The sequence below is a fragment of the Heptranchias perlo genome, chromosome 1, assembly GCF_035084215.1.
Source record: "Heptranchias perlo isolate sHepPer1 chromosome 1, sHepPer1.hap1, whole genome shotgun sequence".
In the NCBI taxonomy this organism is placed as follows: domain Eukaryota; kingdom Metazoa; phylum Chordata; class Chondrichthyes; order Hexanchiformes; family Hexanchidae; genus Heptranchias; species Heptranchias perlo.
Window position 1 is genome coordinate 64260766 of NC_090325.1, and position 21622 is coordinate 64282387.

General features: G+C 44.3%; 1 protein-coding gene and 1 long non-coding RNA gene across 3 annotated transcripts; one reads left to right on the forward strand and one right to left on the reverse strand.

The window, feature by feature from the left end:
- The first annotated feature begins 771 nt into the window (after positions 1 to 771).
- Positions 772 to 13421, forward strand: LOC137322784 (granzyme K-like). Of its 2 annotated transcripts, none has more exons than XM_067985846.1 (5): positions 772 to 944; positions 1260 to 1404; positions 2498 to 2642; positions 9587 to 9841; positions 12748 to 13421. In XM_067985846.1, exons 1-5 carry the CDS (start codon positions 881 to 883, stop codon positions 12916 to 12918), a joined length of 780 nt encoding a protein of 259 aa, XP_067841947.1. In that variant the 5' UTR covers positions 772 to 880; the 3' UTR covers positions 12919 to 13421. The 2 variants fall into 2 exon arrangements, with proteins under 2 accessions (XP_067841947.1, XP_067841956.1); XM_067985855.1 differs by lacking the exon at positions 772 to 944 and adding an exon at positions 1023 to 1106.
- On the reverse strand, positions 2644 to 12929 carry LOC137322795 (uncharacterized). Its single transcript, XR_010963237.1, has 2 exons — positions 12722 to 12929; positions 2644 to 2839 (listed from the first exon to the last, which is right to left on the reverse strand). It is a non-coding gene; the product is annotated as an uncharacterized lncRNA (long non-coding RNA).
- Positions 13422 to 21622: the final 8201 nt, after the last annotated feature.

Below are 21622 nucleotides of genomic sequence, written 5' to 3' on the forward strand. Positions count from 1 at the left end.
GTTTACACAGACCTGTGGACCTCCACTCCCCAGCATGAAAATGTTTAATATCTTTTAATTATTTTGGAGATTTCAAAAATGTAAAATTTAAAGTATTCATTTTTTTTTAACTTTTCCTTTCTGTCTCTTTTTTTCGCTCTCTCTTAATTCAATCACTCTTTCCCTCTCTTTCTCTTTCTGCACCTGATTTGACATTGAATTCACCCACTCTAATTAACACTACCTTCTCAGTCCTTGCACTGTTTATTTCTCAGTCCTGATTGGTTAAGGAGATACACAGTTGTTTGCCCTGTTCACTCAGGTCCTAGATGCCCTGTTTCCCTCCCTGCGACGTTATCAGCACGCACTTTCAGCAACTTGCCGTGCAAAAAATTAAAAAACCTAAACATGCAAGGACAAGTCTAACTAATGGCGTTAGATGCCCTGCCACAACAAATTATGGCTCAATCTAATCACTAGTTTTGTTTGATGCTTGTTAATTTATTACTTGTATCATTTACATTATCCATTTCGCTCAGCATTTTAAAGACTTAGACCATGTTCTCCTAGATTTTCAACTTTCTGCCCGGGTGGAAAACTGATGTGTGGATTGCTTGTCTGTTACACAAACCACCCAATTTTAATTTCCATTGAAATTTGGATGAATTTAACATTAATATTATATATTCATACACTGGTATTCCATAACATAATTTCAGGCCCTTTGTTATATGTCCTTAATTTTGCAGTACCTTGTTTTATTGTATTACCGTCACTAGTTTGTTATCAGTGATGTCAGAAGCATTGACCATCTTGGTCAATAACTTACTCTTCCCACTTCCTGTCCCACTTGCATAAAAACGGCTGTTGCTTTTGTGCTGAACATATAGAAACTGCCAAAATGAGCAATTCACTGTGGTTGGTGTCTATCATTACTGCAGTCATCTTCCTATCCGTGCAGGAATGTAAGTATATAAAACATCTAATTTTATATTTAAAAATCTTGGGTCTAAACTTTATTTCTGTGCCTTGCTTTTATGCTGAACATATAGTAACTGCCAAAATGAGCAATTTACTGTGGTTGGTGTCTATCATTACTGCAGTCATTCTCCTATCCGTGCAGGAATGTAAATATATAAAATATCTAATTTTATATTTATAAATCCTGGGTCTAAACTTTATTTCTGTACCTTGCTTTGACACTAACTCTATTTTAGGATGGAACGCAACTGGAATCAAATTTAGCTGCTTATCTAATCACACTAGTTTTTCTATTTTAGGTGATTGTGTGGATATCATCGGGGGCCACAATGTTAAGAGTCACTCAAGACCATACATGGCATCTATACAGTTTAACAACAAACATATTTGTGGAGGAGCCCTGATTGAACCTCAGTGGGTATTGACTGCAGCACACTGCAAAATGTAAGATATTACAGTTTCTTTTAATTCTAATGTAAGTTCCATTGGCAGAGAAAAGCTATCTTCAATGAGGGTCTAGGTTTATCTGAGAACACCACTATGAAAGATATTGATTAGGTGACAGCCTTGGCTCAGTGGTAGCACTCTCACCGCTGAGCTGGAGGATTATAGATTCAATCCTCACTCCTGAGAACTGAACACATAATCTAGACTGACATTTCAGTGCAGCACAGTTAGAGGTGCTATTTTTTGGATGTGATGTTAAACCGAGGCCTCATCTGCCCTCTCAGGTGAATTTGTTCCTACAGCAAGGAAGATTCACCTTAGGCAGTTCTCATGTGGTCCATTTCAAAGTGCCATTGCCAGGTGCCTGAGAAAGGTTGTTTGCTTACCTCTTTAGCTGAGTCAATCACCCTGAGTATCAACCGCAGTAAATTTCTTAGTCCATCCACTGAATTTCATCATATGTGGCGTGTGATTCTTGGCTATTGGAATCAATCTGGGTTGTTACAGTCTATCCCAGCAGTGGCATAAATGCATAAAGTGGCCAACTGACACAGAACTTTTAATAGAATTAAACTTTAGTGGGCTGTGCTGTGGATTCAGGGAACCTGATTCAATAACACCAGATCGTAACCATTATTCCCATTTTTTTCAGACAGCAGGTGCTGGTGATGGTTCTGATCTTGCCATTTACAGCTCATTTAGACCCAAACTTTTGTTTCTTTACTTGTCCCATTACCACCCTCCTTGCCTTGTACCATCATCCCTTTTGTCATGTAATCACTCCTGCCTTCCCTACCTGACTTGCTGAGTATTTCCAGCATTTTCTGTTTTTATACCTGATTCTAATACCAGCTTTAGCAATCATTTTGCCTTCAGCATCTCTTTCCAGAAAGCCATAGACTGGCTTTAAGAGAATAAGGAGATCATTATTGCCACCCACTCATCCATTCAGCTGGAGTAAATGGTGCACTCTCTTCGAAGAATGTGAAGGGAAAAAATGGGACTGCAATAATTATTTTTTTGTAGTAAAAAATATTTGAACTTCGCTTTTGACTTGCAAGTAATCAAGTTATACTCAAAACAATTGCAGAAATACAACAATGGAAGGAATGAAGGTGGTTCTTGGAGCTCATTCACTTTCCAATCAAGAAAAAGAAAAACAAATATTTAAAGTGATTTCACAACACCCAAACTACAACTGGTCAACTGAAAGAAATGACATCATGCTGCTGAAGGTAGCTAATCTTCAGAAAAAAATCTGATATATCTTTATTAGATTCATTCCTGAGAAGCATTATCATTTTATTATACAATGAAGTTATACTTGTTTTTTTGAACAAAAAGAACCATAAATAAGCTCAGTACAAATCATTACAAGTCTTTTTATAGAAAGTTGTCCTTTTTCCTTTGGTTCTTTTCTTGATTATCTCCCCTATACAGAGACAAATGAGAACACATCAGCCAAAGTGTAAAACAATCAAAATATTAAGACGATTTGAACAATAGAAAAAAATGTATAAGGGTTGGCTTTCTAAGACACTCTGCTGACAGTATATACGCAAGAATCAGGCCAATAATATACAGCAATACAAAGAAATGGAAAATAAATTAAATGCTTCTAGGGGATCACCCACAGTGTTACTTGTAGTCCCTGTAGTTGAGAGCAGGGGATGGGAAATGGGGTTTTCAGGCTGGAGGCTGTCAGCCGCAATATTGGGAAACGTGATCTGGAGTACGCAGAAGATAGCTCTGTGGAAGGGTGATAATGGAACCAATGCAATCTGGATATTTTTTGGATGTAAGAAAGAGTTGGACTGGAACCCTCGGGGGAGCATTGATGGAAGGGAGCAAGTGAACCCTGAGGTAGGGTCCTTAAAGTGGGTCTGGGAGTTTGGGAGGGAATGGATCGGAGCTGGAGCACTCACAGGGGATGAGGACTGGGCAAAAGGTAAAAGTCAAGCAGAATTTGGAATCCGAGAGGTGAGTGCAGTGTAAAAGGAGAGTCCGAGAGCGGGAGGAGAGTCCGAGAGGTGAGCGCAGTGTAAAAGGAGAGTCCGAGAGCAAGAGGAGAGTCCGAGAGCGGGAGGAGAGTCCGAGAGGTGAGCGCAGTGTAAAAGGAGAGTCCGAGAGCGGGAGGAGAGTCTGAGAGGTGAGCGCAGTGTAAAAGGAGAGTCCGAGAGCGGGAGGAGAGTCCGAGAGGTGAACGCGGTGTAAAAGGAGAGTCCGAGAGGTGAGCACAGTGTAAAAGGAGAGTCCGAGAGGTGAGCGCAGTGTAAAAGGAGAGTTCCGAGAGGTGAGCGCAGTGTAAAGGAGAGTCCGAGAGGTGAGCGCAGTGTAAAGGAGAGTCCGAGAGGTGAGCGCAGTGTAAAAGGAGAGTCTCGAGAATGGGAAGAGAGTCCGAGAGGTGAACGCAATATAAATCTAAGGCAAGTCATGGCAGCAGAGCTTGCACCCGTGATATGCTCCTCCTGCACTATGTGGGAAGTCATGGACACTACAGGTGTCCCTGGCGACCATGTGTGCAGGAAGTGTGTCCAGCTGCAGCTACCGACTAACCGTATTTCGGAGCTGGAGCTGCGGGTGGATTCACTGTGGAGCATCTGCGATGCTGAGATTATCGTGGATAGCATGTTCAGTGAGATGGTCACACCGCAGGTAAAGATTACGCAGGTAGAAAGGAAATGGGTGACCGCCAGGCAGAGTAAAAGGACTAGGCAGGTAGAGCAGGAGTCCCCTGGGGCCATCTCCCTCTCAAACAGACATATCGCTTTGGATACTGTTGGGGGAGATGACTTATCAGGGGAAAGCAGCAAGAGCCAAGTTCGTGGCACCACGGGTGGCTCTGCTGCACAGGAATAACAGTGGCAGAGCTATATTGATAGGGGATTCAATTTTAAGGGGAACAGATAGGCGTTTCTGCGGCCGCAAGCGTGACTCCAGGATGGTATGTTGCCTCCCTGGTGCTAGGGTCAAGGATGTCACAGAGCGGCTGCAGGGCATTCTGGAGGGGAAAGGTGAACAGCCAGTAGTTGTGGTCCATATCGGTACCAACGACATAGGTAAAAAAAGGGATGAGGTTCTGCAAGGTGAATTTAAGGAGTTAGGAGATAAATTAAAAAGCAGGACCTCAAAGGTAGTGATCTCAGGATTACTACCAGTGCCTTGTGCTAGTGAGTATAGGAACAGGAGAATAGACCAGATGAATGTGTGGCTGCATGGATGGTGTAGAAGGGAGGGATTTGGATTCCTGGGACATTGGGATCGGTTTGGGGAAAGTGGGACCTGGACAAACGGGATGGGTTACACCCGAGCAAGACCGGGACCGATGTCCTCGCGGGGGTGTTTGCTAGTGCTGTTGGGGAAGGTTTAAATTAGAATGGCAGGGGGATGGGAACCTGAGCAGGGAGACAGAGGAGGGGGAACCAAGGATAGAAACAAAAGACAGTAAGGGAAGAAGCAATGGTGGAAGGCAGAGAAAACAAGGGCAAAAAACAAATAGGGCCATAGTGCAAAATAAAACTAAGACGACTAGCAATCTTAAAAAGACAAGTCTAAAGGCATTGTGTCTTAATGCACGGAGCACTCGCAATAAGCTAGATGAACTAATAGCGCAGATAGATATTAACGGTTATGGTATAGTTGCGATTACGGAAACATGGCTGCAGGGTGACCAAGGATGGGAACTGAACATCCAGGAGTGTTCAATATTTAGGAAGAACATGCAAAAAGGGAAAGGAGGTGGGGTAGCGCTGTTAGTAAAGGAGGAAATCAATGCAATAGTGAGGAAGGATATTGGCTTGGAAAATCACAATGTGGAATCTGTATGGGTGGAGCTAAGAAACACCAAGGGGCAGAAAACATTGGTGGGGGTTGTCTATATGCCCCCAAACAGTAGTGGAGATGTAGGGGAGGGTATTAAACAGGAAATTAGAGACACATGCAAGAAGGGTACAACTATAATCATGGGTGACTTTAATCTACATATAGATTGGTCAAACCAAATTAGCAATAATACTGTGGGGGAGGAATTCCTGGAGTGTGTACGTGATGGTTTTCTAGACCAATACGTTGAGGAACCAACTAGAGAACAGGCGATCCTAGACTGGGTATTGTGCAATGAGAAAGGGTTAATTAACAATCTTGTTTGGTGGGGTCCTTTAGGGAAGAGCAACCATAACATGATAGAATTCCTCATTAAGATGGAGAGTGAAGTAATTGAATCCGAAACTAGGGTACTGAATCTAAATAAAGGAAATTACGAAAGTATGAGTTGCGAGTTGGCTATGATAGATTGGGGAACTTTACTAAAAGGGATGACAGTGGATAGGCAATGGCTAATATTTAAAGAACGTGTGCAGGAGTTACAATAATTATTCATTCCTATCTGGCGCAAAAATAAAACAGGGCTTACAAAAGAAATTAGGGATAGTATTAGATCCAAAGAGGAAACTTTTAAAATTGCCAGAAAAGGCAGCCAGCCTGAGGATTGGGAGCAGTTCAGAATTCGGCAAAGGAGGGCAAAGAGATTGATTAAGAGGAGAAAATAGAGTATGAGAGTAAACTAGAAGGGAACATAAAAACTGACTGTAAAAGCTTCTATAAATATGTCAAGAGAAAAAGATTAGTGAAGACAAATGTAGGTCCCTTACAGTCAGAAATGGGGGAAATTATAATGGGGAGCAAAGAAATGGCAGAACAATTAAACACATACTTTGGTTCTGTCTTCACAAAGGAAGACACAAATAACCTGCCAGAAATGTTTGGGAACCAAGGGTCTAGTGAGAGGGAGGAACTGAAGGAAACCAGTATTAATATTTTTTAAAAATAGTGCTAGGTAAATTAATGGGGCTAAAGGCTGACAAATCCCCAGGGCCTGATAATCTACATCCCAGAGTACTAAAGGAAGTGGCCCTGGAAATAATGGATGCATTGGTGATCATCTTCCAAAATTCTATAGACTCTGGAACAGTTCCTACAGATTGGAGGGTGGCAAATGTAACCCCACTATTTAAAAAAGGAGGGAGAGAAAAAACAGGGAATTACAGACCAGTTAGCCTAACATCAGTAGTGGGGAAAATGCTAGTCTATTATAAAAGTTTTGATAACAGAACACTTGGAGGGCATCAATGGGATTGGACAAAGTCAGCATGGGTTTATGAAAGGGAAATCATGCTTAACAAATCTACTGGAGTTTTTTGAGGATGTAACTAGTAGAATAGATAGGGGAGAACCAGTGGATGTGGTGTATTTGGATTTTCAGAAGGCTTTTGATAAGGTCCCACACAAGAGGTTAGTGTGCAAAATTAAAGCACATGGGATTGTGGGGAATATACCGGCATGGGTGGGAATTTGTTGACAGACAGGAAACAGAGAGTAGGAATAAAAGGGTCTTTTTCCGGGTGGCAGGCAGTGACTAGTGGGGTACCGCAGGGATCAGTGCTTGGGCCCCAGCTATTCACAATATATATCAAAGATTTGGATGAAGGAACTAAATGAAACATTTCCAAGTTTGCAGTCGACACAAAGCTGGGGTGGAATGTGAGCTGTGAGGAGGATGCAAAGAGGCTCCAATGTGATTTAGACAAGTTGGGTGAGTGGGCAAGAACATGGCAGATGCAGTATAACGTGGATAAATGTGAGGTTATCCACTTTGGTTGTAAAAACAGAAAGACAGATTATTATCTAAATGGCGATAGATTGGGAAAAGGGGAGGTGCAACGAGACCTGAGTGTCCTTGTACATCAGTCGCTGAAAGCGAGCATTCAGGTGCAGCAAGCAGTTAGGAAGGCAAATGGTATGTTGGCCTTCATTGCAAGACGATTTGAATACAGGAGCAGGGATGTCTTACTGCAGTTATACAGGGCCTTGGTGAGACCACATCTGGAGTATTGTGTGCAGTTTTGGTCTCCTTATCTGAGGAAGGATGTCCTTGCCATGGAGGGAGTGCAACGAAGGTTTACCAGACTGATTCCTGGGATGGCAGGACTGACGTATGAGGAGAGGTTGGGTCGACTAGGCCTATATTCACTAGAGTTTAGAAGAATGAGAGGTGATCTCATCGAAACATATAAAATTCTAACAGGACTAGACAGACTAGATGCAGGGAGGATGTTCCCGATGGCTGGGGAGTCCAGAACCAGGGGTCACAGTCTCAGGATACGGGGTATGCCATTTAGAACCGAGATGAGGAGAAATTTCTTCACTCAGAGGGTGGTGAACCTGTGGAATTCTCTATCATAGAAGGCAGTGGAGGCCAAGTCATTAGATGTATTCAAGAAGGAGATAGATATATTTCTTAATGCTAAAGGGATCAAGGGATATGGGGAAAAAGCGGGAACAGAGTACTGAGTTAGACGATCAGCCATGATCATTTTGAATGGCGGAGCAGGCCCGAAGGGCCAAATGGCCTACTCTTGCTCCTATTTTCTATGTTTCTATATGGCTGGGGAGGATCATTAGTAGAAAGGGGAATGGATACATATGACACAGACAAGGATGGCAACTCAGGGGAGGGGAATCAAGAGCTATACCATGTCATATGGAGCCAAGTGATTATCCAAGGGGGGGGTGGGGTAAGAGTTAAGTTTAGCCAGGTAGCGAGAGGAGTAAATGTGAGTGAGTGATGGTGTGTTTCCTCCCTGGTGCCAGGTTAAGGGGCATAACAGAATAGGCGCAGAAGCTCTTGGAAAGGGAGTGTGATCAGCCTCTGGTTGTGGTACATCTCGGAACCATAGGGAAGAATAGGATTCAGGTCCTGCAAAGGGAGCTCCAGGACTTAAGAGGTAGATTTAAGATGCAGAACTTCAAAGGTAGTAATTTTAGGATTACAACTGGTACATCTACAGGAACAACCAGATTAGGGAGGTAGATGCATGGCTAGAGATGTGTTGTAGGTGATAAAACTTCAGATTCCGGGGCCATTGGAATGATTTCTGAGTCAGCTGAGTGAGCTGTACTGATGGCCTACACCTGAATAGAGCTAGGACTAATATCCTCATTATATGGAGCTGTGGCGGAGGGTTTAAACTAATATGGTATTGGGAGCAGAGTAGGCATGGAAGGGAGAGTAAGCTTTGGGTGTATAGGCAATAAGAAGGTTGAAAAGTAGAAAGAGGTTAAACAGGACAAGTTAGAAAAAAAAAGTCAGGATGCGGAAATGCAAAAAAAGTAAAAGTACAAAATCAAGGGAATCTGAACTAAAATGTATGTATATAACGTACAAAGTATAAAAAGCAGGGAACTGGAGCCATTTATTAAAATAGCAAAAATAATAACAATTACTGAAACATGCCTGCAGCTGGGTCAGAAATGGCAATTAAATATTGAAGGGTATAAAAGTTTCAAAAGGGATAGGGAGGAAAGAAATGGAGGAGATGTACTAATATTAATTAGACACAATGGGGTTGATTTTCAACAGCCAGCCATCCAATTCTCTCTTGAAACACAGCCAGTTGAAAACCTGTAAATGGGCGAGCAGCATGCCTGCCTGTTATGGCTGCTTAAATATGCAAATTGTGGCGCTGTGTCAGTTGCAGGACCCCGTTAGAAATTTTGTACTGTTAGGCCCATGCCCATTCAGGAACTTGGTTGAGACCAATCAGAATTATTTCAAATCTGACCTTTACAGCCAATAGCTAGAGAAGACTTCCATCTGTTCACTCAGACACAAATTGGCAGAGTTTGCTTGTGAATTGGTTGCCTTTCACCCAGTTAATGTCACAAAGAGGGCATGATAGGTATTGGGGGGGAGGGGAAGGGAGGGGAGAATCATGCTTTCATCATTCTTACAGGATATACATGGGGAACAGTGGCTTCACTTACTGTGGCCAACCTTGCGAGGTCACTAAACCTCTTTCTGACTGTCGCAGCTCATGAAGTGTTGGAGGGTGCACTGACTGCCTCTGCCACCTCCCACCATAATATTTGAATCACCCTCTTATGGGGTTTCCTGTTCTCAGTCCACCCCTCCATCCATCACTTCAAAGAGCAGAACATCCATGGATGCACCAGAAGACCTGGGGTCATTCCTGCTGCTGAACCCTCCCCACCTCCCTCCCCCCACCAGCAGTAATGGGAACAATTATTCTGCAGTTAAAAACAGAAAACTGGGGCTGTCTTATTATAATTCAAGTATGTTGAATAATTATTAAAGCAGAAATGTTATTTTTGCCTGTTGCAGTTGCAGCATAAAGCTATTCTGAACAAGTCTGTGATGACTGTAAAGCTGCCTAAAGCAACAAAAGATCTCAAACCTGGAACCAAGTGCAGTGTCGCAGGATGGGGAGTAACTGGTGCAACTAAGTCACGATCTGACACCCTAAAGGAAGCAAATGTGACTGTCATGAAAAAGAAAATCTGTGAAAAAATGTATTCACGTAGGTTAAAGGACATGATATGTGCTGGTGATAAAAATCACAAACAGGATGCATGTTCGGTAAGTTGAAATCTTATAACGGAATGATTATATTTAAGCTTTTTTTCTTTTAAATTTTTTTTGCGCTTATCAAGGTGAGGAATGAAACGCTTTCCATTTCAGGCCCCTTGTTTCAAATTCAAGCCCTCCCAGATCAGGTACGGCATAGCCAGGTGCCAAGTAAAGCTCCCTCCACTTTGCCCCAGTAATGTGTTCAGCACCAACCTTTGAAGAGCAGGCCCTCCAGCACGAATGTGTCAATTTTTCCATTTCCTACACGAACCATCCGTTTGTCTTGTCTGAGTGACATTTCCAATTGGCATCAAATTCGGGGTAATTTTGTATTTTAGGCCCATGCCCATTCAGGATCTAGGTTGAGACTGCTCAGATTCATTTCACATCTGATCGTTTCAGCCAGTAGCTAGAGAAGACTTCCATTCACTCTGCACTATATTTGAACCCAGGGCTCAGAAGTAAACAGCAGTATCTAACTTCCTTTATTTAAACTTTAATAGGAATATATGTTTGAGAATAGTTACTATGTGATGGAATTCATATAGCTGTTATAGAAAAAGAATAACAAAATGCATCATTTTCTGATCACCAACATTGTCTCATTCACTCTACAAACCATAGGAAACAATGTCTTGGACAATGTCACTCCAGATACGTAGGACTGAATATGCTGACCTCAAGTAAATAAGGTTGTGAGGAAGATTGAATCTGGAAGAAATTAATTTAAATTGATTTATAAACATAACTGGGACATTTGGAGCAAGGTGACCCAAGAGTTAGAACGCAAAGGGAACAAGGGTCTGAGGTCAACAGATGTAGATTGTCTGTTAAAGGACAGGCAACAACTGCAACTTAGAATACTAAAAAGGGCACTTCATCTGAACATATCAAAATTTTGCATTGTGCATTCACAATAATAAGCCACTTTAACAAGTAAAACTTTATGCAAAACTGAGATGTTTAGGGATTTTTTGTTGTGAGGTGAGGCGGTCAGTGCTGGAGGTCCAATGGGGGAGGGGGCAGTGGTCAGTGCTGGAAGTCCAACATGGGAGGAGGTGGTGGCTGCACCTTCACACTTATATTGGGAATGCTGGGGTGGTGGATTTTAGCCTCAAGGGCTTTCAAAAAAAAAAGCTATGGATATAATCTTGCCCCATGCTCAGCTCGATACAAATGTTTCAAGTTTAATTCAGTTGTCTGCAAAGCCGAGAAAGCTAGTTTTTGAATAAACATAAACTGTATGATTTGTTCAGGGATAGAATTGAAAAGCAAAGAAGCTATGTTAAACTTGTATAGAACCTTGGTTAGACCACACTTGGAGTATTGTGCACAGTTCTGGTCTCCATATTGTAGAAAAGATATAGAGACATCGGCGAGGGTGCAAAAAAGATTCACAAGGTTGATACCAGAATTGAGAGGATATCCTTATCAGGAAAGGCTGAACAGGTTGGGGGTCTTTACTACAGAAAAGAGAAGACTGAGGGGTGAATTGATGGAGGTCTTTAAGATAATGATATGGTTTGATAGGGTAGACGTAGAGAAAACGTTTCCATTTGTGGGGGAATCCAAAACTAAAGGTCATAAATATAAAATAGTCGCTAATAAATCTAATAGGGAATTCAGGAGAATTTACCCAGAGTGGTAAGAATGTGGACCGTGCTACCACAAGGAGTAGTTGAGGCAAAAAGCGTAGATGCATTTAAGGGGAAGCTAGATAAACACATGAAGGAGAAAGGAATAGAAGAGTATGCTGATAAGGGTAGATGAAGTAAAGAGGGAGGAGGCTTGTGTGGAGCATAAACACTGGCATGGACCTGTTGGGCCGAATGGCCTGTTTCTGTGCTGTAGTTTCGATGTAACTCGATATATGTATGATAGTCATTTAATTTTGAATGTGATTGACAGTTACTCAAATTACAGGCAACTCTTTTCAGGGCTATTTAGGGACGATTCCCAGATTGGGTGCTCCAGGTGAGAAGCTGTGTTTGCAAGGACTGCTGGTGAGAAAAGTGCAGGCCCACAGCCCCTGATTTTCCAACCATTAATTTAAGTGAATCAAAAACCTGAGGCTGCAGGACCACAATTTACCAATCAGCAATCCTTGCAAACACCACTACTCGCTTAGGTATCAAGGCAAGTGTAGATACTCTCAAAGGGATAGGGATTTAGAACTCACTTATAGGAATGATCTAAAATGCAAGAGCCAAAAAGTCCACAGTGAGTAGGTAGAAAACACCCAAAAGCTTAACAGAGGACAACTTTGGGTTTTCTATATCCCAGCATTTAAATTAAAAAGATCTGAGATATCCACCCCCACCCCCATTGCTACTGTTTATCTCTTACTTTTACCCATCGTTTATAGCCTAAACCATGGTCTGATAGAATGTTTCTTTTCTCACTTTCTGAGGTCTAGAACGTCCTATCCAGTAAACTAAATACAAAATCCAGAGTTTCTGTCTATTCCCATTGGTAATGCTACAATACCAGATATTGTGTATGTAAGATCATGCTTTGGTTCGTAGAGAGTGAGGGTTTGCTTGTGACAGAGATCCCTGACTCTGAGCACAAGAGATATATCAGAGTAAAGCCCAAAAATGTTACAATTCTATAATGCTTCTGTCTTTATAAAACAATCGGGTAGAATTTCTGCAAAGGTTCCCCAATCTCCTACCATAACTTCAGCAGTAGATTGGCGGAAACCCCACAGAAATGGAGTAAACGGAAATTGTTTCTGCAGGGTTTCTGCCAATCTTCTGCTGAAGAACCCCCACCCCGGAAAATCCAGTCGTATGTACCTTCGAATTTACCGTAAGCAACACCACAGGCGATCTGCTAATTTTTTTTATAATTCTATGATTATTCACTATAATTGCTAGACGCACTTACGATTTTGCTAACATTTGTTTTAACAGGGTGATTCTGGCGGTCCATTAATGTGTAAGATGAATCGGTTTAGTCGAGAGAAAGTGTACAGTGGCATTGTTTCGTTTGGAAAGCGCTGCGATGGTTATACCGAACCTTCTGTTTATACACAATTATCTAACAAATACCTCTCCTGGATCAAGGAAACAGTTGAAAATTAAAGTCATGGTACGTAGACAAGGGACCAACTATATTAGGAAGAACCATTTCATTGTGAAATAGCACAAGTGGTTTCTTGATAATCTTTTTATTTCTATCTTGATTGAGTTGAAAAGTCTGTAATTGAAGAACCTGGGTCATTTAAAATCTTTTGATAATTTTCATATTTTTAGTTACTTTTTACATTTTTAGGTGGAATTTTTAAAACATATAGTCCTTGAAAATTGCACCATGAGAGAGCTTAAATAAGTTAACATCACACCTCCACTAAAATATCAGAATGAGGAATTTATATGAATGAGTAGTTTACTCATATATGAATAGCTTACTATTATTCCATTGCATAATTTTAAGACTTTAGCAATTATCTTCTTTAATAGATATCTTCTCTCTAACTCTATTTTAACTGTTGCATTGCTAGTAATAATTGATTTGTTATTAATAAATGTTTCCAATGTTGAAAATATTAAACATGATATTGCAAATACTTGATTTTGTACTTTATTCAAAATTTAGTGACAAAAAATGTACAATACAGTGTTTTATTAAAAACAGTTCTTTGTAAAGAGCCTATCTTAATTATTTTATATATCATATACTAGTCTATTTCCTATGACATTGATCAATTTTTTAAAATGTCTCTGCCTCTCTGTAACTGTCACTGCTTGCTTTGCACTCTCTCGAACTACATACAATTGCATTGAAATTACAACATGAAAATAGGCCGTGTTGGTGTTTATCAGCCACATGAACAGTAATCCTAATCTCATGGGGGCAGGGGGGCATTCAAAATTGCAACCATTTCAGACCCACCCCCTCCAACACGCCCATTTCCGGTTTTCACCGGGGCAGGACCAGGGGCGGGCGACCAAGCAGCTCTCAGGAGGCAGGTTGGTGACTAAAGCCTTTCAAGGAGGCTGCGGGCCTCCATTTTTGCAGAATTCGCAATTTCAACCCCTGGGGGCTGGGATTCCCGGGCCTTCTCCTTCAGGCCATATGAAAGGAGGTGAGAAGGCCCGAAACTGCAGGTAAGTGTCTTCCTGGCACAGCTTACGGGCCTGGAGGTGCAGGAGTGCTTCCCCCAGGCCCAACAAGCCTACCAGCAGCTACGCCCCAACAATCATGAACATCCCCATCTCCAACCCCCCCCAACGAATGCGAGATCCCCATTTCCGAACCCCCCCCAACGATCAGGGACCCCCCCCCACCGCGATCCCCGACCCCCCCAACAATTGCGGACCCCCACAATGACCCCCAACACTCCCCCAACGATCGTGGATCCCTGTAATGATCCCCGACCTCCCACCAACGATCGCAGATCCCCAGGATGACCCCCAACTCCCCCAAATGATTTCAGACACCAGTGATGACCCCCGATCCCGACACCCCCTCTGTGACTGAACCCCGATCCCTCCCCCCATGACTGACTCCCCCCCCCCCCCCCCGTGATCCCAATGCCCACCCATGCTCCCGTGCCCACCCATTTTCCCTGTGCCCACCCATGCCCCCCATGCACACCCCCCCCCCCATCCATACAATCAAAGACTTACCTGAAAACTTACCTGAACATGTCCTCTCCCTGGCTGCTCTCCCGCCTGACTGAGGCCAGCCTGTCAACCTGACTGGTGTCAGTTGGACAGCAAACTGACAAAAAAAAAAAGATGTCCTTACATCAAAATCGTAAGGACATCCAGTAAACTCGTACTACCGGGTTACCCATTCGCAATTTGACCCCCCCCCCACCACCCCTTCCTGGCACGGGGTCAAAATCATGCCCCTGGTCTCTGCTTCAATCACTAACTCTGGTAGTGTGTTGCACAGCTTCACAACCCTCTGTGTAAAAATGTTTCTCTTACATCTTATATCTATGTCCTCCTGGTCACTGGAAACAGTCTATTTCTATCTATGTATTGTGTCCCATCCCTTCATTATTTTAAACATCTCCATCAAATCACCCTGTAATCTCCTCTGTTCTAATTAAAGCAGACCCACTTATTCAAGCCTTTCTCCGTATTTGTATTGCCTCTTACCAGGCAACATCCTAATGAATCTATGCTGTATTCTTTCTATTGCCTCAACATCCTTCCTACAGTGTGCAGCCCAAACTACAGATAGTACTCAGCTGTGACCTTACTAAGATTTTACATAGATTCACCATTACACCTCAACTTTTATATTCTATACCTCTTGCCAAAAAACCCAGTATTCCATTCATAAAACATCCATTAGCATTTTTATGACCTTATTCACTTGAAGTGCTGCCTTTAATATCTTGGGCTTGATATTACCAGGGCTGCGGGTTCGTGGCGGGGGGGTTATTGGGCGCGTGGGTAACGCGCCCGGTGAAATCAGTCTGCCCCCCGCTCGATCGCAGCCTAATTGGATCCACTTACCTGGTCTTCCGGGTTCCCCATTGCTGATCTGCGCGTCGAGTGGACTGCACATGCACAGTAAGGTCTGTCAGCTGGAGGAGCTCTATTTAAAGGGGCAGTCCTCCACTGACAGATGCTGCAACAAATAGCAAAAATTACAGCATGGAGCAGCCCAGGGGGAAGGCTGCTCCCAGTTTAATGATGCCTCACTCCAGGTATCATTGGATGGGGTGAGGAGGAGGGGGAGGACAGAGATCTTCCCCCCGGCGGGCGGGAGGAAGCGGCCTGCCTCTGCCACTAGGAAGGCCTGGCTCGAGGTGGCAGAGGAGGTTACCTGCACCACCAACATATCGCCCACCTGCATACAGTGCAGGAGGCGTTCCAATGACCTGAGTAGGTCAGCCAAAGTGAGTACACTTACTCATTGCCCTACACTCAGTCTGCCACATCACCGCCCCACCCCACATCTCCTTCTGCACTGCCAACACTACTCTGTCACATCACCCCTCACACCCACTCAAACCTCATCCTCATCTTACTTGCACTTACTCACCTCACCAGTACTCATCCCGCCACTACCACTCAACCCAATCCTCATACAATCTCATGGCTCTATCTCATACTCACCCTCTCATGCATCACTTTCATGGTCAGCCTCACTCAACCTGCCACTACCTGTGCTGCAGCCACAGGGCATGCATCACATATGTGCAGTAGGAAGCGTAAGGCAAACATGTCGTGAGCATGAAGGGGATGCACAAGGGTGTTTGAGGGTTTGTCATGGTTTTTACTTATATTGAATTTCTGACCAACTCACATAACATATTATATTGGCACCACTACTGCCACGTCTGTGTGAATCTTGTCTGGTTTGTGCGATAATGCCCTTTCCTGAGGATCACGATGAAGACCCACAACTGATGACACCCATTGTGTCACTGCAGAGTGGGTGTAGGTGTATTTGCAGGGCTTTTTTGTGCAGACGACTGAGAGATGTCGGCGATGTCCCCGGTGGCACCCTGGAAGGATGCGGAAGAGAAGTTGTTGAGGGCAGTGGTGACTTTGACAGCGACAGGTAAGAAGATGGTGCTCGGGCCAACCGGGAGCAGCTCGGCATGAAGGAGGCTGCAGATGTCCACGACTACATGTCGAGTGACTCTGAGCCTCCGTGTGCACTGCTGCTCAGAGAGGTCCAGGAAGCTGAGCCTCGGTCTGTGGACCCTGTGGCGAGGGTGGTGCCCTCTGCGACGCATCTCTCCCTGCGGTTGCCCTCCCTCCTGCTGTGCAGGTGGATGTGTCACAGCACTGTGTTGTGGAGCTCCACGTGTCAGAGGTGGACGGTGTGGCCGGCGAGGCTGGTGATGCTCTTCGCCCTCCGAGGAGGTCATGACTGCAGCTACGGCAGCCCCCATCCGGAAAATGTACATCTGAGGGGGTCCGCAAGGTAGGTACATGTCTCTGGACCCCGGGGTAAGTGTGCAAGTTGGTGAATTTGATTGTCAGGAGGAGGGTGGTGGAGGCCAAACTTTGTCCCAAGTGACAGAGTGGCCTCCTGCAATGAGTGAGGGTCTCCCCACCCCCACCTGTCAAATGGACCTTTGCAGCTGCCACAGGCTGATAGCTGCAACACATCCATTTCAACTGGGAGTGTTTCCCCCAGTATGGGAAACAGTCCCAGTTGTCTCTAAAATCCCACCCCTCCTCACATATTCACTTAATCAGGTCTGTTAATGACCTGAAATACCTAGATAAATACTGTTAAGTGGAACCCCGCCGGCTTTAATTGCCTGCGGGAGTCCCACATGCGGGGGCTGCGCGCGCACGTCAGTGCGTCTGTGGGGAACCCGGAAGTGGGCGGGTTGGAGCCGGGCTCCGAACCCGCTCCGGGATTCCCCGATTTTCGGAGCCCCCCCGCCAGGAACGCACCCGATAGCAGGTGCTAAAATGAAGCCCCTTATGTCAGCCTTGGTTCAGTGGTAGCACTCTTGCTTCTGAATCAGAAAGTTATGGTTTCAAACTCCATTGCAGAGACTCGATCGCATAATCTAGATGGTCATTTCAGTGTAGTAGTGATGGAATGCTGAGCTGTCTTAGGTGCTGTCTTTTAAGATATTCAACCGTGGCCTTATCTGGTCTCTCAAGTGATTGTAAAAGATCCCATGGCTCAAATAACTACTCAAATAACATTTATCCCTCAACTAACATCACTAAAACAGATTATCTGGTCATTTACCTCATTTTATCTCATTGCTGTTTGTGAGACCTTGCAGTAGGCAAATTGGTTCCCTTTCTTTTTCTTGTGAACCTGAGTGCCCAAATACCTCTGCTGTTCCACATCACACAGCTTTCCCTCATTCAAAGCATAATTATTCCATTTTTCATTACCAAAATCTGACACCTAACTTTTACTGACATTGAATTCCATCTGCCACTTTTTGCCCATTCTACTTTCTCATCAATAATCCCATTTTCGCTTCCTTTGGTCCTCAAAATTATTATTGTTTTTATTCGTTCATGAGATGTGGGCATCGCTGGCAAGGCCAGCATTTATTGCCCAAACCTAATTGCCTTCGAGAAGGTGGTGGTGAGCCGCCTTCTTGAACCGCTGCAGTCCGTGTGGTGACGGTTCTCCCACAGTGCTGTTAGGTAGGGAGTTCCAGGATTGTGACCCAGCAACGATGATGGAACGGCGATATATTTCCAAGTCGGGATGGTGTGCGACTTGGAGGGGAATGTGCAGGTGGTTTTGTTCCCATGTGCCTGCTGCCCTTGTCCTTCTAGATGGTAAAGGTCGGGGGTTTGGGAGGTGCTGTCGAAGAAGCCTTGGCGAGTTGCTGCAGTGCATCCTGTGGATGGTACACACTGCAGACACTGTGCGCCAGTGGTAGAGGGAGTGAATGTTTAGGGTGGTGGATGGGGTGCCAATCAAGCGGGCTGCTTTGTCCTGGATGGTGTTGAGCTTCTTGAGTGTTGTTGGAGCTGCACTCATCCAGGCAAGTGGAGAGTATTCCATCACACTCCTGACTTGTGCCTTGTAGATGGTAGAAAGGCTTTGGGGAGTCAGGAGGTGAGTCACTCGCCGCAGAATACCCAGCCTCTGACCTGCTCTTGTAGCCACGGTATTCATACGGCTGGTCCAGTTAAGTTTCTGGTCAAAGGTGACTCCCAGGATGTTGATGGTGGGGGATTCGGCGATGGTAATGCCGTTGAATATCAAAGGGAGGTGGTTAGACTCTCTCTTGTTGGAGATGGTCATTGCCTGGCACTTGTCTGGCATGAATGTTACTTGCCACCTATCAGCCCAAGCCTGGATGTTGTACAGGTCTTGCTGCATGCAGGCACAGACTGTTTCATTATCTGAGGGGTTGCGAATGGAACTGAACACTGTGCAATCATCAGCGAACGTCCCCATTTCTGACCTTATGATGGAGGGAAGTTCATTGATGAAGCAGCTGAAGATGGTTGGGCCTAAGACACTGCCCTGAGGAACTCCTGCAGCAATGTCCTGGGGCTGAGATGATTGGCCTCCAACAACCACTACCATCTTCCTTTGCGCTAGGTATGACTCCAGCCACTGGAGAGTTTTCCCCCTGATCCCCATTGACTTCAATTTTACTAGAGCTCCTTGGTGCCACACTCGGTCAAATGCTGCCCTGATGTCAAGGGCAGTCACTCTCACCTCGCCTTAATTATAGACTCCAGTATTTTACCCACAACAGATGTTAGGCTAACTGGTCTATAATTCCCTGGTTTCCCCTCTCTCCTTTCTTAAGAAGCAGAGTAACATGTGCAATTTTCCAATCTAGAGGGACAGTTCCTGAATCTAGAGAACTTTGAAAGATTATGGTTAGGGCATCTGCAATGTGCTCACCTACTTCCTTTAAAACCCTGGGATGGAAACCATCTGGTCCTGGGGATTTGTCACTCTTTAGTGCTATTATTTTCTTCATTGCTGTTGCTTTACTTATGTTAATTTTATTGAGTCTCTGTCCCCGATTCAATATTAGTTTTCTTGGGATTTCCGGCATGCTATCCTCTTTTTCTACTGTGAATACTGATGCAAAGTAATTATTCAACATGTCCGCCATTTCCCCATTGTCAATGGCAATATCCCCACTTTCAGTTTTTCAGGGGCCAACACTGCTCCTGACCACCCTCTTTTTCCTAATGTAACTATAAAAGTTCTTCGTATTGGTTTTGATATCCCTTGCAAGTTTCTTTTCATACTCTCTTTTTGTAGCTCTTACTATCTGTTTTGTGACCCTTTATTGATCTTTGTATCTTTCCCATTCGCCAGGATCTGTGCCATTTTTTGCCTTTTTGTATGCCCTTTCCTTATGTCTTATACCATCCCTTACCTCTTTAGTTGTCCATGGCTGTTTTTTTTGGCCCCTCAGGGGTATAAACCAGTTCTGTATCACATTAAATGTTTCTTTAAACATTTCCCACTGATCATCAGTCGTTTTACCCATTAACAGATTTGCCCAGTTTACTGTGGACAGTCTCTGCCTCATCCCATTGAAGTCGGCCTTACCCAAGTCTAGAATCTTAGCAGCTGGTTCACTTTTTTCCCTTTCAAACACTACCTTGAACTCGATCATGTTATGATCACTATTGGATAGATGTTCATGCACAGTTAAGCCGTTAACTAAATCTGGTTCATTACTCATTACGAAATCTAGTATGGCTTGCCCCCTTGTTGCCTCTAGGACATACTGCTGCAGAAAACTATCTCAGACACACTCAAGAAATTCACTACCTTTCTGACAGTTGCTAGTCTGCTTTTCTCAATCTCTGTGAAGGTTAAAGTCCCCCATTAAGACCACTTTGCCTTTGTTACACGCTTGTCTAATCTCTGCATTTATACAATCTAGCACTTCAGAGCCAGGGCTCCTATATACAACTCCCACTATAGTCTTAAATCCTTTCCTATTTCTCAATTCAACCCATAAGGTCTCTGTTGGCTGCTTACCTCTCGTTATATCCTCCTTTATCATTGAAGTGATTTCATCTCTAATCACTAAAGCTACTCCTCCCCCTCTTCCATTTTCCCTATCTCTCCTGTAGACCTTATAACCTGGTATATTTAGTTCCCAATCCTGACCATCCTGCAGCCATGTCTCAGTAATAGCTATCATGTCATACCCTCCAATTTGAATTTGTGCATGTCGTTCATTTAATTTATTCCTTATACTCTGTGCATTTGTATATAGAACTCTTAGTTGGGCCACACACCCTAGCCTGTCCTTCAGCTTTGATGCTGGGTTAATCGCCTTACGCCTTCTAGTTTTCACTTTATCTGTACTGCCTAAAGTATACTTTCTTTCTGCTGCTCTACGCTTTTCCCTTTCACTTGTTCTTGAACAACTATTTGTACTATTTGTATTGTAAGTTTCTCCTGGGTCCTCCCCTCTCTTGCTACTTTCAACTTTACTCTCTTCTGACTCCCCGCTCAGGTTCCCATCCCCCTGCCACTCTAGTTTAAGCCTTCCCCAACAGCAGTAGCAAACCCTCCTGCGAGGATATTAGTCCCAGATCTGTTGAGGTGCAACCCGTTCGGCTTGTACAGGTCCCACCTTCCCCAGAATCTGTCCCAATTTCTCAGTAATCTAAATCCCTCCGTCCTGCACCAATCCTCCAGCCATGCATTTATCTGGTCTATTCTCCTATTCCTATACTCACTAGCACATGGCACTGGGAGTAATCCTGAGATTACTACCCTTGAGGTCCTGCTTTTTAACTTATTTCCTAGCTCCTTATATTCTGCTTGCAGGACCTCATCCCTCATTTTACCTATGTCGTTGGTACCAATATGTACCACGACCTCTGGCTGTTCACCCTCCCCCTTCAGAATGTCCTGCAGCTGCTCAGTGACATCCCTGACCCTGGCACCAGGGAGGCAACATACCATCCTGGAATCACGTTTGCGGCCGCAGAAATGCCTGTCTGCTCCCCTAACTATAGAATCCCCTATCACAATTGCTCTCTCGACCTTTCTCCTCCCCACCTGTACAGCTGAGTCACCCATGGTGCTCTGGTCTTGGCTCTGGCTGCACTCTCCAGAGGAACCCTCTCCCCCACCAGTACCCAGAATTGAATACTGGTTGGAGAGTGAGATGCCCTCAGCGGACTCCTGCACTACCTACCTGGTCCTCCTTGTCTGTCTGGCGGTCATCCAGTCCCTCTCTGCCTGCACTCTCTTAATCTGCGGGTAGACCACCTCCTGAAACGTGCTATCCACGAAACTCTCAGCCTCGCGGGTGCACTGCAGTGACGCCAGCTGCTGCTCAAGATCCGAAACCCAAAGCTCAAGCTCCACCAGCTGACGACGCTT

Coding starts and splice junctions, on each gene's coding strand:
- LOC137322784 (XM_067985846.1), top strand. CDS start 881: ATGAGCAATTCACTGTGGTTGGTGTCTATCATTACTGCAGTCATCTTC. Junction 945..1,259: donor CTTCCTATCCGTGCAGGAAT/GTAAGTATATAA, acceptor TTTCTATTTTAG/GTGATTGTGTGGATATCATC. Junction 9,842..12,747: donor ACAAACAGGATGCATGTTCG/GTAAGTTGAAAT, acceptor TTGTTTTAACAG/GGTGATTCTGGCGGTCCATT.